We start from the raw sequence: 18,303 nt of genomic DNA on the forward strand, positions 1-18,303 counted from the left end.
AATTATATAGTTATACCGAATATCACAAATTGGTGTTCATTCGCAAATAACTATTTTGTTTTAGCAAAATTTCCAGGGCTTTATTTTGGACTTTATTACATATTTCAGGGATCCTAATAGTAAAAATGTCTCGGTGGAGTACATTGGACAAAACAACCACACCAGAACAGTTTCCTAAATCTAATCACACACAAAACAATCTCTCAAATACTCTCAATAGTTCGTATGTTTCCGTTACATTTCCGAAAGTTAACGAATGAACAGTAATGAAATACCGGAAGTTATGCTTTGATAGCCAATCACATTTACTGTGTCGTATGATTTGGCGCCTTTTGGACGTAATTGGCGGGAGTCTTCATTCGTGTTAGGGAGACAGGTCGAGTGAGATAGTGAAACCGAAATCTGCACCCATCTCAGCTAAAGTTATCTCTTCGTGTCTGGTTTTCACCAAATATTCGTGACTTGGAGCTGCTTCCTTTTGGTTGTACATTTATTTACAGAGTTACCATTTTCGTCTTGTCAAAATGTTTGAGGCACGACTCAATCAAGGATCTTTGCTCAAAAAGATCATGGAAGCTATAAAGGAACTTCTTAATGAAGCAATCTTTGATTGCCAGAGTACGGGTGTCACACTTCAAGCTATGGACAGTTCCCACGTCAGTCTTGTGTCCCTAAATTTACGAAGTGAAGGATTTGAATCGTACAGATGTGACAGAAACCTATCGATGGGAATCAACCTGCAGACGTAAGTTTCTATGTTTAGAAATAATGCTCACTCATCAAAACAAGTTCTCCGAAATAACTTATATAACTACTGATTTCATTTACATTCGTACAAAGATAGTGTCGATGTAATGATCTTTGCACACCATTTTTTTGGCTGTGATTTTTGCCCAATAAATGCGCGGGGCTCTACGGTATCGTGTATTCATGTTTGTTGACGATGTTGCAGAATGTCGAAGATGTTGCGGTGTGCGGCCAATGACGACATTGTAACAATAAAGGCTGACGACGCAGGCGACAAAGTCAAACTTGTTTTTGAAAGTCCAAGTAGGTTGTGTTTGCACTCATGAAATATGATCATATCGAACAAAGGTTGACGAACTTGATTTTACCGCCATTTATATTCTTAGCCCCAGGACGGAAGTAATGACGAAATAATCGATTTTACTTCTTAGGGTATTTGAAAGTTACTTTAAATTGAGTAGTTTCTCATACGTGGAACAATGTCTTCATGTTTTCTTCAGAAATGACATTTCAATATTCTCTGAAATGCTGTTCGATTTGTACATCATATATTACTTGGGTTGATTTATTTTCATTTAGATATATATATGCACACTAGAGTGTATTTATGAAGTGTGTTTTTTTAAAAAGATCGTCCCTAAAATGAAATTTAATTTTACTTTACTTTCAGATAATGAGAAGGTATCAGATTATGAAATGAAGCTGTTAGACTTGGACACAGAACACCTTGGAATTCCTGTAAGTATCTTGGTTCCATGTTGGTGTTGCCTTGACTGTGATGCTTCAGTTACATTTGTACCTAAAGCTAGAGATGCCAATGTTTTTACTCCTTACGTTCTAATTTTTGTATATTTTATGTAGCACGTAATCGGTTGTCTTGTACATGCAAGATGGAAGGCAAGTCGCTTGTTCTTTTTGTGTGACTAAAGACTGAATGTAACTGAATATATTTGTTGTTGTTTGTTTTGTTTTGTTTTGTTTTTACATCCACTGCAGGGTATGAAAGTGTATCTGATCGTTCCTGTACTGTAGATTCCAACTTGAATGGTTTATTTTTTCTGTGCAGGATACAGAATACAGCTGTGTTGTCAAGCTACCAGCAGCCGAGTTCCAGAGAATCTGCAGAGATCTGAGTCAGATTGGTGATTCAGTTGTCATTTCATGTGCTAAAGAGGGGGTTTCCTTCTCTGCAAGTGGGGATCTAGGAACAGGTATGTTTATAATATGAGTGCATGTCTGTTGTTTTGTCCTGCATTAACCAGTGTTTGAAATCTCATAAAAAGCTGATTTCTTTTCCATTTAGACATATTTGAGGTATATATGACTCTTAATTTTGTTAAAACTGCATGAGTCATTCAGTTTCTGCTTGGTAAATTTCTGATTGTGGGAGTTTCAATCTGAACAAAACAAGTTCTGAGTTTCCTAATTTGGAACTGGCAGATTGTTGATTTTAAAGATGCTAATATCAAATCTGCTGCTCGGTAATGTTCGCTCATTTGTACTGTGAACAAGTCAAGCTGATTGGCTAAGAAATGTCAACTGACATGACCTCCACGGGTGGAGTGTATGTCGGATAGGTGTCAAATCTGAGCAAATGCATATGCTGTGTAGGATGCAGTGTGCCAACATGTTAGTTATGCATTGTGAAGTTGTCAATAGGCACACATGGTAACCTGGTAACATACAGTCTGCACCCAAAAATGATTTGTTGGTAGCTCTGTCTTGTCAACAATTTCAGAACCTTTTGTGTTAATATTTGGCCCAGTAATAGCTGGACTTCCTAGACCCAAACTAATATTATATCGTGTGTCATATAAAGACTTTTCCCTATAGTAGCATTCATTGACTTACATTTACTGTTTTGGATGGCTTTCTTGAACAATTTCCTTTGACATGTGTTTGCAAGTTTTCTTAATCCCACTCTCATTTCTCCTCCACCTGCCTCACAGGGATTACAGGTTCGAGTTAGACTGACATATATGAGTAAGGCTGTTGCAATTATGAAGATTAATCATGACTTTGATCTGTTCAGGCAACATCAAGCTGGCCCAGAAGGCATCGGCCGACAAAGAAGAGGAAGCCGTCATCGTGGACATGAACCAGAGTGTGTGTTTGACATTCGCCTGCCGGTACCTGAACTTCTTCACCAAGGCCACGCCCCTCTCACCTCAAGTTACCCTCTCCATGTCACAGGACGTTCCTCTGGGTAAGTGCTGGCCTGCTGTGTAGCACCCCATACAGTGCGTAGTCCTTTAGTTGGCATCAGTCGTGGGTTTGGATACCAGATCCTGGCTTTCAACATGCAGCCTGTCACAGTTCAGTCTGTTAATTATTTTGGGATGAAAGCAGGGTAGTTTCCATTAGTGTTCGATAAATTTGTGACGGTCTGTCAAAACTAGCTGGCAGTTACGTTCCTTGGGCATGCAAGAAACCTACTGTCGTGAGCTTGAATCCTGGTCACCTTGAACATGTTCATAGGTTTGTCAGCACTATACCTGTACTAATAGGTTTCACCAAAGCAGTCAACGTCCAAGACGTGCATCACTTCAGGCTGAGACAGTGATGTAATTGAAATAGTGCTCAAAGTGGCTGTAAATGTAACTTGCTTAATAGAAATCACACAGAACTATTTGCATGATATAGGTGTGTGAACTGTTGATCTTGTGTTGTCATTGATGTAAGTCCATTTGCCCTGGACAAAGACAATATGTCAAGACTTGATGAATTTGTGCATGCCTACATGGTATCATTTGCTGTTTCAGTTGTGGAGTACAAGATTGAAGACATGGGCTACCTCCGTTACTACCTGGCTCCTAAGATAGAAGATAATGAAGAAAGTTAAGGAAATGAGAACAACCGACAATAGAACATTGTTAGACATTTGTGGGAGTCCCGGGGATATGTACAGTTTTTCATCTCCGGACTTTGTGCTGCTATATGGACAGAATTTTACTACAAATCGATTTGAGCATTTGCACATTTATGTACTGAAGCTATCTGTGAATAAATATTATAACAAACTGACTTGTCTTGAATGGTGGTCTTAGTACGTATCTATTTCTCCATGTTGACATTTGGTGATTCTGTGTTAGAAATTTAGACTAGATCCCAGCAATCTTTGCTGGCTGCAACAGGCAACCAAATGGATGGGGTGGTTCGACTGTGTGTCATCAGATGTATAGATCGCTGCCATATACAGTAGTAGTATGTAGTTGTAATATTGCTGTGTGCAGCATTTGTCAATCTTCTCCAGGCAAGTGTGTCCAGTAGCCTATATCAAAGCCTAGATTCTACCCTTGCAACATCAAGGCCACTTTTCTTGGCCCGACCCTGGCGCCACCTTGTGTAGATCACGAGTTGCGCCCCGTGGTTAAATATGCAGGATCCAATCAGAATGCCGTTATATCATATATGGCTTCACAAAGATGGTGATGACCTAATCGATCATAATGAAAACATTCGCGGTTTCATCCTTGACACAAAAACAGGCAAGTGAACTTGATAAAAAGGCTAGTGGACGCTCTTTCCTAGGAAGATGGCATTTATCAAACATATCTACACATTCCTTCAAAGGAATAATTCACACATACACCAAGTCTAGATTTAGGTTATTGACCTAATGTCCTGTTAGGTTTCCAAAATGCCTTGAAGCTAGGTTGTAGGGGCACTGTGTCTTTGACATGTGACTTCTGGTTTCCATATTAACCTTTTTAACTGATGTAAGTGGTTGAAACAAATCAGGTAACGGAATTGACATAAGTAATAGCAGTTGCTGTACATGAAACAGCTTGGGCCACATTATCAATAGGTGAAAAATAGAGCTATTCTCCACGCTGAGTTTTCTAATCCACAAGTAGTGGTGTAAATTAAGGACTTGGTTTCTTCACCCTTTGCTGGGTTTGCCCTCTTAAAACGGGGTCACTATTACTCCCTAGCTGTTCATGAATTTAAATTTCAATTAAAAACATGCAATCTTGTTTCTCTAATACACAGGTTTTCTGAGTCAGGGCAAACCCTATGTTTATTATCCCCTTGTCATATAATGCGGGAGTATAAAGTGATCAGTCTGTCTGTCCGTCCGTAATTATTTCCTTTTCCGGGGCAGAATTCGAAAACCATTCAGTGTTTTTGATCGAAAGTTGGCAAATCTATCAGGCACATACTGAAGTGGTGCCTGTGGATATTTTTGGATTTTTCTAGTTTTTATTTTTCAAAAATTTTATGGATTGAAGTTGGACATTGACTCAATTGGGGATGGGGTTTGTTTCTGGGGCAGAATTCGAAAAACATTCAGTGTATTTGATTGAAACTTGGCAAAGCTATCAGGCACATACTGAACTGGTGCCTTTTGCTATTTAGAAATTTTAGAAATATTTATTTTTCACGTTTCCATGGCAACAAGATGGACATGGTTCCAAACTCATCTTTTTTTTACAAGTTCCATGACAAGTTCCACCTCGGTTAAAAAAGGTTAGGGTTTGTTTAGATTCAATTATGTCATAAATTCTGAAAACAGGGGCGGGGGATATTGCAACGTTAGTGGCAAACTCTTGTTAAACAGTGACATAGACATTAACAGTGGGTCCTTGTTTAGAAAATGATTTCTGTGGAATATGCCATCAGCTTGTTTGTGCAGGATTAATAGAAGTGGCAAATTCAGATGTCTTTTACATATAATAAATGGCCAGTCCTTAAATAATGATCAAAGTTGATGGTGTCTTTTTTGTCAATTTGAGAAAATAGAACTGTCCCCATATACCGGTAGTTGTGATAAATTTTAGCAACTCCCACTTCCTCTTTTTGTTGTTGCCATCTTTCATGACTCCCATCCCTTCATTATGTGGCCCCATGAGAATACATCCCTAAACATACTTGAGTTTAAATTGACCTTGGTTTGACCCATTATTCAGACTAAAGCTCCTTAGCAATTAGATTTTTTAATGAAATTTACAAAGTCTTATATTTACAGTTCAGTATTTAACAGTTTAAGTACCGAGTGAGTGAGTGAGTGAGTGAGTTGGGTTTAACGCCGCTTTTAACAGTATTCCATTTATATCGCAGTGAGTCAACTTGATATGGGAGGAAAGCCCGAAGTGATGCAGGTCTCAGACGTTGACCGCTTCGGTGAAACCTACGAGCACGGGTATGGTGCTGACAAACCTAGAAAACATAATTGGGGCGAACCGGGATTCATCAATCATAGGTTTCTGGCGTGCCCAAGGGACGCAACTCTGCACAGCGAATCGCGGCGCCTTAGACGACTGGGCCACCTGTGCCCCCTTAAGTACCAAGAAGAAAAGCTGCACAGTAACCATGGTGCCTGGTATTCTTTATATCGTGTCCACTGTCACTGGCTACGCCTTACAGATATTAATGTCTTGTAGACTCGACAATGGTCACTTCCAACTACTGGCTATACCAGGCAAAAATTATGATGCAATGCCTGCAGTACAAACTAACCTGAAAATTGATCCTGCATAGTGGAAACCTTTAAGAAAACCATTTCACATGCAAAACATGAACTTCTACTATACAACTTTGAACCTACTCCTTCAAGCTGGCTAGTGCAAATATCTATTTATTCCTGACTTGAGCCAACCATCCGTGATATTCATGTTATAATAGAAGCTTGGTTCATCAAGATGTTGATCAACTATGATTTGGTTTGTTGGTTTGTTGTTTAACGCCGCACTCAGCAATATTCCAGCAAAATGATGGCGGTCTATAAATAATCAAGTCTGGATCAGACAATCTAGTGATTGATATCATGAGCATCGATCCACGCAATTTGGGTAAGATGACATGCATCAACCAAGTCAGAAAGCCTGACCACCCAATGCTGTTCGTTGCCTTTTACGGCAAGAATTGGTTGGAACACCTACCCCAAATCTTCACGGGTTGATCAACTCTGAAATATGTGCATGATGGTGACATACTGCTATGCTGTACGTTCTGAATAGTTTGGGATGTCCAGTTGTCCAAGGAGGTTACTGCCTGGTCAAAGGGATGGGGTTTTGACATCAATCTTGCATCAGAGCCATCTTGGCCCACTGTAAGGAGGAGCGTCTGTATGCCGTTGTGTTAAATCAGCTCCTTTTTGTTGCTCTGGTGACAACATGAACATGGTTCAAAGCTCTCGCACTCGCTTGTGTTAAGCAGGACATAATCAGTAATACAAAATCTAATTTCCATGGAGGTTTAAATCTACAGATGACCTTGCTTAAAAGTACTTTTAAACTTTCAGGCTATGAGACTCCTATCCTGATGCTAGGGATTTGCAAAATGAACACATCAGTGACAGTGAGTCCTTGCTGTTATTGTCTGTTTCTTAATATTGAAAAGATGTCGGCAAATTGATAACATGCTTAAACTATGATAAAGGACACAACATCAACATCGTGAACAGGGTTGCTGGTAGCGTCTGATAACCACCTGTTGTGGACGAGGAATATTCCTGAGTGGAGAAGTATTTGATTGTTGAGGAACCTGGGCTGGAGAGGCAAACATTTATGTGTCTTCAAGTTTGTCACTGATATAGCGCCCACTCGTATACTACTGAAAACAAATTAAAGAACACCCACAATTTGAAGGCCGCGTGTTTCAATATCCACCAGCCATACAAACTAAACTAGTCATACGAAAATAATTGGGTATTCTGTAATTTCTTTCGATTAGTATATACTGACTGGTCCTAGGTACCTGCTACCACTTCCTTTTCTTTCCACTGTAAGTTACCAGCAACTGGGTCCTGTCTAATGATGCACTGGTTGCTTGTGTCACTATCAGTGAGTTATTTTGCTGAAAATTTCTTGTTTAATGTCAAGTGCTAGGTCTGTTCATGAATAACATTATTGATGTTTTAGGTTATTTTGAAGTCAAAACTCAAATCTGAGTTTCAAGACAATTGACAATATAATGAATGTTACAGGGACAGTGCTGCCATATCAATTGTGGCATTCAAGAAACGTCAGAATTCATGACAGCTAGGGACTTATCATTTGTATCAATCCATATTCTTTAGTTGCTCAGGTTCAGTGGTGCTTCACAGAGATCAACTTTTATCAGAACCCACATCAGACATGAAGAGGACAGGAAATGCATCAGGTGATGGTCGAGAAAATCTCAGTGTCTGCAAAATCACTGATGCAGCATGCAACATTCTATCAAACATTCACTTGTGACATGATCATGCTGCCTGCAGTATGATACCCAGTATTCAGAAGGCGATAATTCTACAACGGTCCATCACCATAATATGTTTGACCATCATTAACATGAATGTTCTTCAATACAAGACACAGTCTTCCACTGCAGAATGCACAGCAACATAACCAGTACTTGAAATGCTCAGCTGGTGAAGCAATGACAGATAAAGTGCATAACATTTATGAATATTGTCACATTATTTGTCTGAAATGTTGCCAAGCTCTTTACTATTTTGTCAAAGGAATTATTGCCTCTACAGTAGGCAGGTCATCATATATCTTAAAATCAATAATTTATTACTGTTGATGCTGTATCAATACCATGTCATGAATATTGATACTAAATTAGAATTTACTTCCACAGTAATGTTCACAATATAACATTACCATGGTTAAGATGGACAATTAGAATATATATATATTTTTAGACATTTTCATGGATCAGCCTAGTTAATATTTTGCATTAATTTGATTAAATGCAGGTCTGCATAGGTAATATTTATCTAAACAAATACATAATAATAAAAATCATAATATATTGTGATTCTTTTTAGTACCCAAATTTCTCATCAATAACGCTCCTACTCAAGGGCATCTTTTCAGTTGAAATTTAGCAGGGAGAAGTGTTTCTCCATTGTGATCACATAATACCAGCATATATTTATTGTGAGTACCACACAACATGCACATGCTTTGTGCATGCTTTGACTGAATGTTTGTTATATAAGCATGTTGATTAAGTTTTAAAGGAATCTAGGATCAACCATAGTGGTGGCTAGACGTTAGAACACATGGTTAGACTGACGATAATCATCATAGCTGGCATGACATCTTTGGTTATAGTTTAACCCTTCAGTCATATTAGGACTGACCATATTCATGTAGTGTGCTGCCTTCAATTGTTTATATATTGTGGGATATTAAAAGGTGAAAAGAAATCTTCAGAATTAATTTTCATTCCACTGCGAAACAGCAAGCATGGGTTGCTGAAGACCTATTCTACCCCAGATCTTCACGGGTTGAGGGATCTTCATGGGATGAGGAACCTGGGCAAACATTTATGTGTGACTTCAAGTTTGTCACTGATATAGCGTCAACTCATGTACACTGCTCAAAACAAGAATCCACATTCTGTAGTTGCTCAGGTTCAGTGTACTTAGCAGAGATCAACGTTTATCTGTACCCAAATGTCAGATTTAGCTAAGATGAGGACTGAGTGATGATCGAGAAAATCTCAGTGTCTGCAAAATCACTACAGCATGCAACATTCTATCAACATTCACCTGTGACATGATCACGGTGCCTCCAGCATAATGTCCAGTATTCGGAAAGCCATAACTTCACCACAGTCCATCACCATGAATGGAATATTGCTGAGTGTGGCTTTAAACAACAGACAAACAAATATAAGATTGCCATGGTAAAGATGGAAAATTAGAATTTTAATTAAAATTTAGAATTAACATTTTGATGGATCAGCTTTGTTAATATTTTGCATTAATTTGATTAATTTTAGGTCTACATTCGTAATTTTTATCTCAACAAATACAGAATAATTAATTTTATATTCTTAATCAATATATTGTGATTTTATTTAGTACCTAAATTTCCTATCAATAACACCCGTACTCAAGGAGTAGTATAGGTAATGGGGGATATACCCTGAAGCGGGTACACCCACGATGGCTCCAGTACCAAAAACCAGGAGAAAAGCACTAGATCTAGAAGCAGGAGCATATACTTGCTATCGGTATGCTAGAACAAAGTATCGTGGCAATCCAGGCACATATTTGTATATTGTTTCCAAAGATGGTGTAGAGACACCGGTATATGGATTCTTCCTGGAGAAAGCTATGGACCGCTCATCTGCCGGCTTGGTAGAACGAAAAGAAAACCAGACAGAAAAGTAGATCGTCTAGCCTATATTACACAAGCCTAGTAGGTAGAAAAACAGCTCTAGAGGAAATGATACGAAGTTTGCCGAGGCTTCGATGTCTGTTGTATAAGAAAACGAAGTCTAGTATCTTGCCGGACTCGATTGCAGGACGGAAGACGCATAGATATATCTCTAGAAACTGCTTTGGGATTTGGTGCCTCTCGTAGAAAGTATACCCTAAATACTCCAAGATTTGTTTCTCTCTATCGGATAGGAATAAATAGCCTATTTGGGGGCATTTGTCTTAGTTTAATGTCATGTCGATCGTGGAATAGCATAATCATTTTAATGGGAGAGAGAGAGAGAAAAAATCCCCCTACTGTAGTAGTAGTAGTAGTATTGGGGTATAAATCTGGCCCCATCGTGGGTGTACCCGCTTCAGGGAGTATCCCCCATTACCTATACTACTCAAGGGCATTCATCTTTTCACAATCAGTTGATATTTAGCAGGGAGAAGTGTTTCTCCATCGTGATCACATGATACCAGCTTATGTATTTTGTGGACAAGTACCATACAAGACAACATGCCCAGTGACAAACGACTCAACTCAGGGGCTGCAAGTACTAATCCCTGCAATCAGGATCAAAGGAGCCATAGCGAGTGAACATGGGTATGGTGCTGACAAACAAAGAAATATGACCAGAGCTAATCAGGGATTCAAACCCGCGATACTTTTCTGGCACAGCGTATTGCTGAACCCAAAAAGAAGCATGAACTAGATCCAGACAAGAGTTCGATTTATTCATTTTACAAAACCTTTCCACAGACACGGGTCTACATCAGGTTCAGGCCTGGTCAACATCACTGTCGTCATCACTGTCATTATTTGTAATATTTTCCTCATCAACTTTGTCTATATCATCTTTGTGGATTTTCTTCAGCTTGAAATTCTGAACATATTTTGTTTCACCGCCCCACAGTTTAAACTCACTGAAGGTTGATTTGTTCATTAAATCGGGAACATCAAGTCCAACACTCTCCAACTCATTCTTGTCACTGTCCTGGGTCAGCTTTATTGCCGCTAGCCTGGAGGCGTGCTGATTGCCTTGTCGGTTTCCAATCCGAGACACAATATCAATCTGCTCAATCTCGTCATCAAACCTGTGTAAGTAGCGCTTACTGAGTTCACAAAGCTCTTCCCTCGTATACACAGATTTGTCGGAGTCAATGTTTTCCCTGAACCAGTCACATTTTTCCGCTAGAACATCCAGCTTACTTCTTGCCGATTTATCTTTAGAAATTCGCACATCCCGAAACGCTTTCCTTGACAACGCAGCTGCCTTCCTGCTGTTAGGGTGAATGGGTTTTTTGTTTTGACCAACCTTGGCTTTAGGTGCCTTTGGCATTTTCCGGCTGGAAGATGAAAACGGGCGTGCACTAGTTCCAGTTATTATTCCCAGTATGTACAATTCTGTCGGTTATTTAAGCTACAGTAACAGTTGTTTCTAGACAGCCCTTGCACCATAACACGAACACGTGTTTTCGACGGAAACGGAAGTACGGTGTTAGGTAAGTACTTTTATCCAATCAGAGCCTTCGAAAGCATTCATCTCGTGTTTGACATCTTCGTGCATGTGGGGTGAAATGCTTGCTTCAAGATCTTTAGTCATGGCATCGAGGCTGTCAAACTACTGCAGAAGGTAAGTGGCAGACAAGGAGACAGTGTTTCGGTATGAATACGAATAAACCAAGTTATTTCTTAATATGCTGAAATTGGTAGGATCCCAACTATGATAAACTTTCTTTGACCTTACTGTTCCTCGTTCTATTTTCGATCAGGTAGGTTACTTAATAATGCTGTGATGTATTCTCCAAAATAAGTCACTTGTGATTTCCAAATTGAAACACATTGAACTATGAAATCAGTAAATGACCACAAAATATCAATGAATAATCAACAAATTATCTACAAACAGGTTTCAGGTTTACCCCAAAAATGCAATACAATCACTCAAATGAGTGGCTGCAGCTATATGTAACAGGCCCTAGACTTGATGGGCACTCACGAATGTTCAGAATTGTCAGTATCCAGTGTTTTCATATAGGTATCCAAAGGGCATCTGGCAAGCAGACAAGTCACAAATCAGGTCGAAAAAGATCTGAAATCGCCCTTGTGTCACTCTTGTATAGGTACAGCCAACATTAAAGGAAGCTGTCCCATCCTGAAACTTCGCGATTCATGAAGCTTGTCTTGTTTGTAAACAACCAGGGGCAGTAACTCTAAATTCCACTCACTCACGCCACTGATAATCACTACAAATGAACTTACAACTTTCTCTACTGTCATCTATGCCTTTGTGGTCTAGTGGATAGAGCGTCTGCCCCGAGTGTCAAATCAAATGATGTTAATTGTTGTTACCATGCCCAGCAGTTGGCATTACAGGGATAAAAGAATGGTTGGCTCAGTCAGCGTACTGTGTCTGAGTGCGGTATTCATGTTAAACTGCAGCATGGTATCTCAGTGTGCTAGCACTATAAATCGGCACTAGTCCTGAATAGTAGAAGCAGACACAGTGCGTGAATGCATGCACTGATGTTGCTATATAAGTGCAATAATCTTGACTGTAATGTTAAGAAACTTTTACCCTTACCTTAACTTTACTTCTACATAATTCATGTACAAGCTGTACAAATACATAATTTGATATGGTAATTTCAGTGAGTAGTCATTTTTTCCCATTCCTGTTATGATTGTTACTGTAGGCCTAAAAAACTATTAGCCAAGAATTTTGTAAAGACCCAAGGGCTTGTGAAAATGTAAAATTCTAAACTGGTCACACTGAGATAGGAAAGAGATTAAAGTGAGATCTGTGATGCTCAGTGAGACAACAGGCAGCTATGCATAACTGAACACAGTATTTTGAGTTAACCTCTCTTCACACATTGTAACCCAAGTTATGAAACGTATTTCCAATACTCTACATGTACTGTGGTTGGTAGTTATACATTGACATGTACCCAGCACACATGAGATATATATGTAGCAGTGTTGTAAGTGTTTCATTCTGTTTGTTTCTTCAAATGGTTTCGCTTTGCAGCAAGCGTATGCTTGAATCCCAGATTCTGACAGGTAATGATTCTCATGATAATGTACTTGATTCACGGGCTTCACCAAAATGGTGAATACCCTCCCATGTCTGCAAGCCTTGCACTCTCTTCCCACATGATGCTGAAAATACTGCTAAAAGTGATGTTAAACGCAAATCGCTCACTCACAATCAGGAAAGATAATGTGTCATATATATAGTGAGTGAGTATGGTTTTACGCCGCTTTTAGCAATATTCCAGCAATATCACGGCGGGGGACACCAGAAATGGGCTTCACACATTGTACCCATGTCGGGAATCGAACCCGGGTCTTCGGCGTGACGAGCGAACGCTTTAACCACTAGGCTACCCGACCGGTCATATATATAGGCTCCAGAGGCTTGTAAGGAAAACGAAGATGTATTCCTGGTGACTCTTCAAGCTGTTTTGTTTCTGTAACATGGCAGAAATACATATAGTTCATACCACAAACAATTCACAGAGACTCTTCACTTCAGGCTGGTGTGTCGCCAGCAAGCTGCCCTCCAGGCCCTGCCAAGGACTGCCTCAGTACGGGCGTGCAGTGCAGGAGTTATCCCCCCTCCACAGGCCGAAGGCGCAGACAAACAGTACCCTCCAAAAATACAGAAGATTGTGGAGGAGATAAGTGGCCTCACATTGTTCGAAGTGGCAGACTTAAATGAGCTTCTCAAGGTAAGTGCTGACATGATAATTTTGTACTGTTTACTTGTCTGATTTACACTGAGCAATGAAGATGTTGTTGACACAACAGACAAGATGGAGGTTTGTTGCCAATTTTCGAACACTAATCTGAAGCCGGACTCTGAACCTTTTTCTAACTTTTCATGATTGGAACCATAGCATCTCTCCAGCCCCGTGCCCTTACATGTGTTCCACTTCCGTTATTATCTTTGTGTGCAGACTTTTACTGTCGATGAATATTATTGTTTTCAGAGAAAAGAAAAAGTTAAAAAAATCCTTACATACCCAGACCCGTTAAGATCCGGGTTAGAATTGGCGTTCAGCCACCTGTGGTTGTCTTAGGAGGTGACTATGCTTGTCGTAAGAGTTCACTAACAGGATCGGATGGTCAGACTTGCCGACTTGATTGATGCATGTCATTGTTTCCCAAGATCAATGCTCATGATGTCAATCACTGGACTTTCTTGTCCAGACTCGAGTATTTACAGACTCTCATCATATGGCTGGAATATTGCTGAGTGTGGCATTAAGTAACGAACAAATAAACCTTAGCCTACTCTATTTTTAGATGGGTTGAAATCAAAAACACATTGTTCTTTTTGTGCCGCAATGAAACATGCATTGCAGAGTCTCTGGCGACTGCCTCTGTGGTGTAGTTGATAGTACTTCTGCCCGGAAGGTGGAAGGTTTGTGTTTCAATCCCCTGGCTGTGCAATTCTTAAAGACATTTACGCATGGTACTTGTTGTTACCCTGCTTGGCATGTCATTATAGGCATTAAACAAGGACAGGTTAGCCCTGTTAAACTGTGACATGGTATCTCAGTTAGCTAGCACTGTAAACCAGCATAATTCTAGCCTGGTAGATGCAGTCACATATGTATGTTTCTATATAAGTGCGATAATATTGAACTTAAACATTCAACTCCATGTTACCTCACGTGTAGTATTCCTTTCAGTGTTACTCTATTATTGAACTAGTTTTTGTTTTCTAGAAAACCCTGAACATCTCCGACACGCCCATGATGGCATTGGGAGCCGCGGCAGCACCAGCAGCTCGGGTAAGACTGGGCGTAATCAGGTTGATCAGTGATCAAGTTATGTTTATCTCATCAAAGTGTCGGCGAGTTCTTGGATGCACTATTGAGCAGTGATGTCCAGTAGCTGCTTCTTGGACTAGTTGACCGCCTCCGTGGTCTAGTGGTAGAGAAGGTTGGGGCTCGATCCCTGACCACGTCATACCAAAAGATGTTAAAAGATGGTTCTTGTTGTGACCATGTCTGGCGCTTGGCGTTAAGGGGCTAAAACAAGGACTGGTCGGCTCAGAGTCAGTATACTGTGTTTGAGTGGGGTATTCATGTTAAACTGCGGCATGGTATCTCAGTGTGCTCGCACTATAAATCAGCATCAGTCCGTACTAGTACAAGCAGTACCAAACAGACCCGTGAAGAGGTCTTCAGCAACCCATGCTTGCCATAAAAGGTGACTATGCCTGTCGGAAGAGACAACAAACGGGACTGGGTTGGCAGACTCCCTGACTTGGTCGATGATGCATGTCATTGTCTTCTAATTGCATGGATTGATGCTCATGATGTCAATCACTGGAATTTCTGGTCCAGCCTGCATTATTTACAAACCTCCATCGTATAGCTGGAATATTGCGGGGTGTGGCGTTAAACAACAAACAAACCAACAAAATACTACCAAACAGAATTGGTCATGGTTTGGAGAAATTGAAAATAATTCTTGAAAAAACTTATTGCTTCAATTGAGGGGTGCAGGTGGCAAGTTTCACAATATGCTGTGTTCTGGCTGTTCCTTTGTCTTTGATAGTGGACTTCAGTAGTGTTTAAAGGAGATAAAGTCTGGAATGATTTCTTTTGTTGGTTGCATATTTTCTGTTCCCATCTTTATTTGTTGGTTGTGGTACTTTTAATGAAGGCTTAGCTCTAGATCCCAAGCCAGTGATGATCTGAGTGAGACAGGTTGTCTATTATCCTCCAGTCAAATCTGACCTAGATGAGCCCCTGCTGACCACAGAGTCTACATTGTTTCAGTGTGTTTGTTTTTCCAGGAGGAGGAAGAGGAAGAAGTGGCACCTAAAAGGGAGAAGATGGCTTTTGCTGTGAAACTTGTCAAGATTGATATGAGCAAAAAAATTCAAGTCATCAAAGAAATTAAAAATCTTATATCAGGGATGAACTTGGTACAGGTGAGAGGAAATTGAAAAAGGCAACTATGTTTTTGGAAAAGAAATCATTTGTTAGCTCACCTGGGTATGCTGTGTGAGTACTAAACAATGGTAACTCATTAGCACACCTGGATATGCTGTGAGTACTAAACAATGGTAAATCATTCACTCACCTGGGTATGCTGTGCGAGTACTAAACAATGGTAACGCATTAGCACACCTGCTGGATATGCTGTACGAGTACTAAACATGGTAACTTGTTAGCTCACCGGAATATGCTGTACAAGTACTAAACAATGGTAACTCGTTAGCTCACCTGGGTATGCTGTATGAGTATTAAACAGTGGTAACTTTGGTTTACCTGGTCCATTGTTATTTATGCTGTATTTATAGGCTGCTGTATTAAGCTGGAATTCAACTGACTACATTCACTTTTATGTTACTATATGTGACCTTTATTTCAAGGACTTTTTTTTTGCAGGCCAAGAAGTTTGTTGATTCCCTACCCCAGGTTGTTAAGGCTGATATTCCTAAGGATGAGGCGGAGAAACTAAAGGAGACGCTCATTGCAGTTGGAGGAGAGGTAGAGATCGACTGATTGGTCAGTCTGGGGATGATTTCATTGGCCAATCGACTGACATGTGACTGCATTTACATACATCTGATGTACATGGCGTTACTGTGAACGAGGAAGATGAATCGAACACTGCGACATCTGTCAACACTGGTCGGATGCCTTGTATTATGTATTTGAACACAGACGATCAGACGTGTACCTCTGGAGTAAACTGACAATGTATTCACAAGACTTTGACAAGTGGCTCATGGCACAGACTTGTTTTTTTGTTACTTTTGCATTGAATGTGCTGGTAGTCAAAGTCAAGTGACCATGGTCAAGGTCATATCTGAAATGCAGAGTGTGTAGTTCCGTTTCCATGGTTACAGTAGTAATTGGCCAGGTGGCTTTTTAATTCCTATTGATTTGGTCAATATATGACTGAAGATCATAAAAATCTTAAGTTGATAAATTTTGCTACTGTTGGCAACCATCTAACACTTCTAAAGGCATGTTAGCATTTCATTATTCAAGTATTCATGGATATGTTTAGTTTTTATCATTGTCCACTCAGTGTTTGATCACATTGTACAGCATGGACAGTAGGAACGTGGACACAATTCCCCCAGTGGTGCATTGACCTTGGAGCAGAAGGCACCTTCATTGGTTGCAAGGCATTTAGAGAAACATGGTTTGGCATTGTATATACAGATATTTCATCTTGTTATTTGTGTGAATGTGTGATAGATTAGAGTTGCAGTGAGTAATTCCTAGTGCCATGAAGAGTCTGGCTGATACCAGGGATAGTACTACCGCTGTACAAGATAGTATGCTAGGGCTGTCATCGACGTAGTCACTCTACTAGAGTATCTCCAGGTTCACAAATTGGTACACATAGAATTATTACACCAAGAGAATTGTTTAACTTTGGTCAACTGTCATTACAGAACACTACTCGGAAATATATTCCACAATTGATATTTACTTGTTATACCGGGTGGGGTCTGAATGTGCTGGAAGATGTCATCAGAGTAGTATTCAGTATTGCTTTGGCCCCAATTCTTTCCTGTTTTCACAAGTCCTTATCTAATACATAGTTGCAATCCACCAGGAAATGTCACTAGTTCTTTCTGAATGTTACTTCTCGAGGACTGGATGTCTTTTCTAACCCAATTTTCAATTCGAATCGGAAAGTTGTTAAATAGTTCTCCAAATTCTACTATAGTAAGAAATGTCTTGTATACGTTCAACAAAGTTGTACTTTAAATGTTGAACCAAGTGTTCACAAGCTTAACATATTGTGTATGGTATTGTCAGTGGATGAATCGATCAAGTGTTATCAGTACATGTGTAGATATTGCCAGTCAGGGACAGCCCTAGTCTTGGTGTCTGTAGGTTGAGGAAGCGATGATGTATGAATGATGCACCTTGACCTTGAAATAAACATGTACCCCTTGAATCTGTCTTGTAATGAATCAGTCATCTGTGATCCTTGGCGACTCTGTAATTTGTGCATGCTGCCATGATGGGATCTGCTGATCATGGGTTTAAAATCCCATTTTTGGACCTGATTATGCACCTTGATCCTGTCCCCAAAGTGTTAAACATCTACAATCTGAATCCCTTCCACTTCAACATGAAACGCTCACCACTTAAGTCATGAAGTGGTGTATTCGAGTGACCTTTTTCCATGCATTTTACTGGAAGGACCATTCCTAAATGTTTCGTGATAGGCCAACATATGCGCTTACAATCTAATGACCTTAACATTCAATAACTTTCTCCCTTTATACAATGTGTGTTGGAGGAGAGGAATAAAAAAACAACTGCTTAGCAGTATCCCAATCTCATTAAAATCAGACCTTAGTTCTCTCTACCGGAATATGATTTCTAATCATGCAACCTCGAAATCTTTATTT

The 18,303-nt window shown here is 39.9% G+C and overlaps 3 protein-coding genes across 3 annotated transcripts; 2 read left to right on the plus strand and 1 right to left on the minus strand.

Moving 5' to 3' along the window:
* The first annotated feature begins 323 nt into the window (after nucleotides 1-323).
* LOC139469597 (proliferating cell nuclear antigen-like) lies at nucleotides 324-3,756 on the plus strand. Its single transcript, XM_071251805.1, has 6 exons — nucleotides 324-745; nucleotides 953-1,050; nucleotides 1,418-1,485; nucleotides 1,814-1,958; nucleotides 2,780-2,953; nucleotides 3,510-3,756. Exons 1-6 carry the CDS (start codon nucleotides 525-527, stop codon nucleotides 3,587-3,589), a joined length of 786 nt encoding a protein of 261 aa, XP_071107906.1. The 5' UTR covers nucleotides 324-524; the 3' UTR covers nucleotides 3,590-3,756.
* A 6,910-nt stretch (nucleotides 3,757-10,666) lies between these two features.
* LOC139469598 (translation machinery-associated protein 16-like) lies at nucleotides 10,667-11,370 on the minus strand. The gene has a single exon (XM_071251807.1). The coding sequence runs from the start codon at nucleotides 11,233-11,235 to the stop codon at nucleotides 10,675-10,677; it is 561 nt and encodes a 186-aa protein (XP_071107908.1). The 5' UTR covers nucleotides 11,236-11,370; the 3' UTR covers nucleotides 10,667-10,674.
* Nucleotides 11,371-11,454: 84 nt separating this feature from the next.
* Nucleotides 11,455-17,843, plus strand: LOC139469599 (large ribosomal subunit protein bL12m-like). Its single transcript, XM_071251808.1, has 5 exons — nucleotides 11,455-11,529; nucleotides 13,435-13,630; nucleotides 14,633-14,698; nucleotides 15,712-15,849; nucleotides 16,310-17,843. Exons 1-5 carry the CDS (start codon nucleotides 11,462-11,464, stop codon nucleotides 16,424-16,426), a joined length of 585 nt encoding a protein of 194 aa, XP_071107909.1. The 5' UTR covers nucleotides 11,455-11,461; the 3' UTR covers nucleotides 16,427-17,843.
* Nucleotides 17,844-18,303: the final 460 nt, after the last annotated feature.

This window comes from Haliotis cracherodii, unplaced genomic scaffold, assembly GCF_022045235.1.
Source record: "Haliotis cracherodii isolate W230 unplaced genomic scaffold, xgHalCrac1.p SCAF_2, whole genome shotgun sequence".
NCBI classification, from domain to species: Eukaryota; Metazoa; Mollusca; class Gastropoda; order Lepetellida; family Haliotidae; genus Haliotis; species Haliotis cracherodii.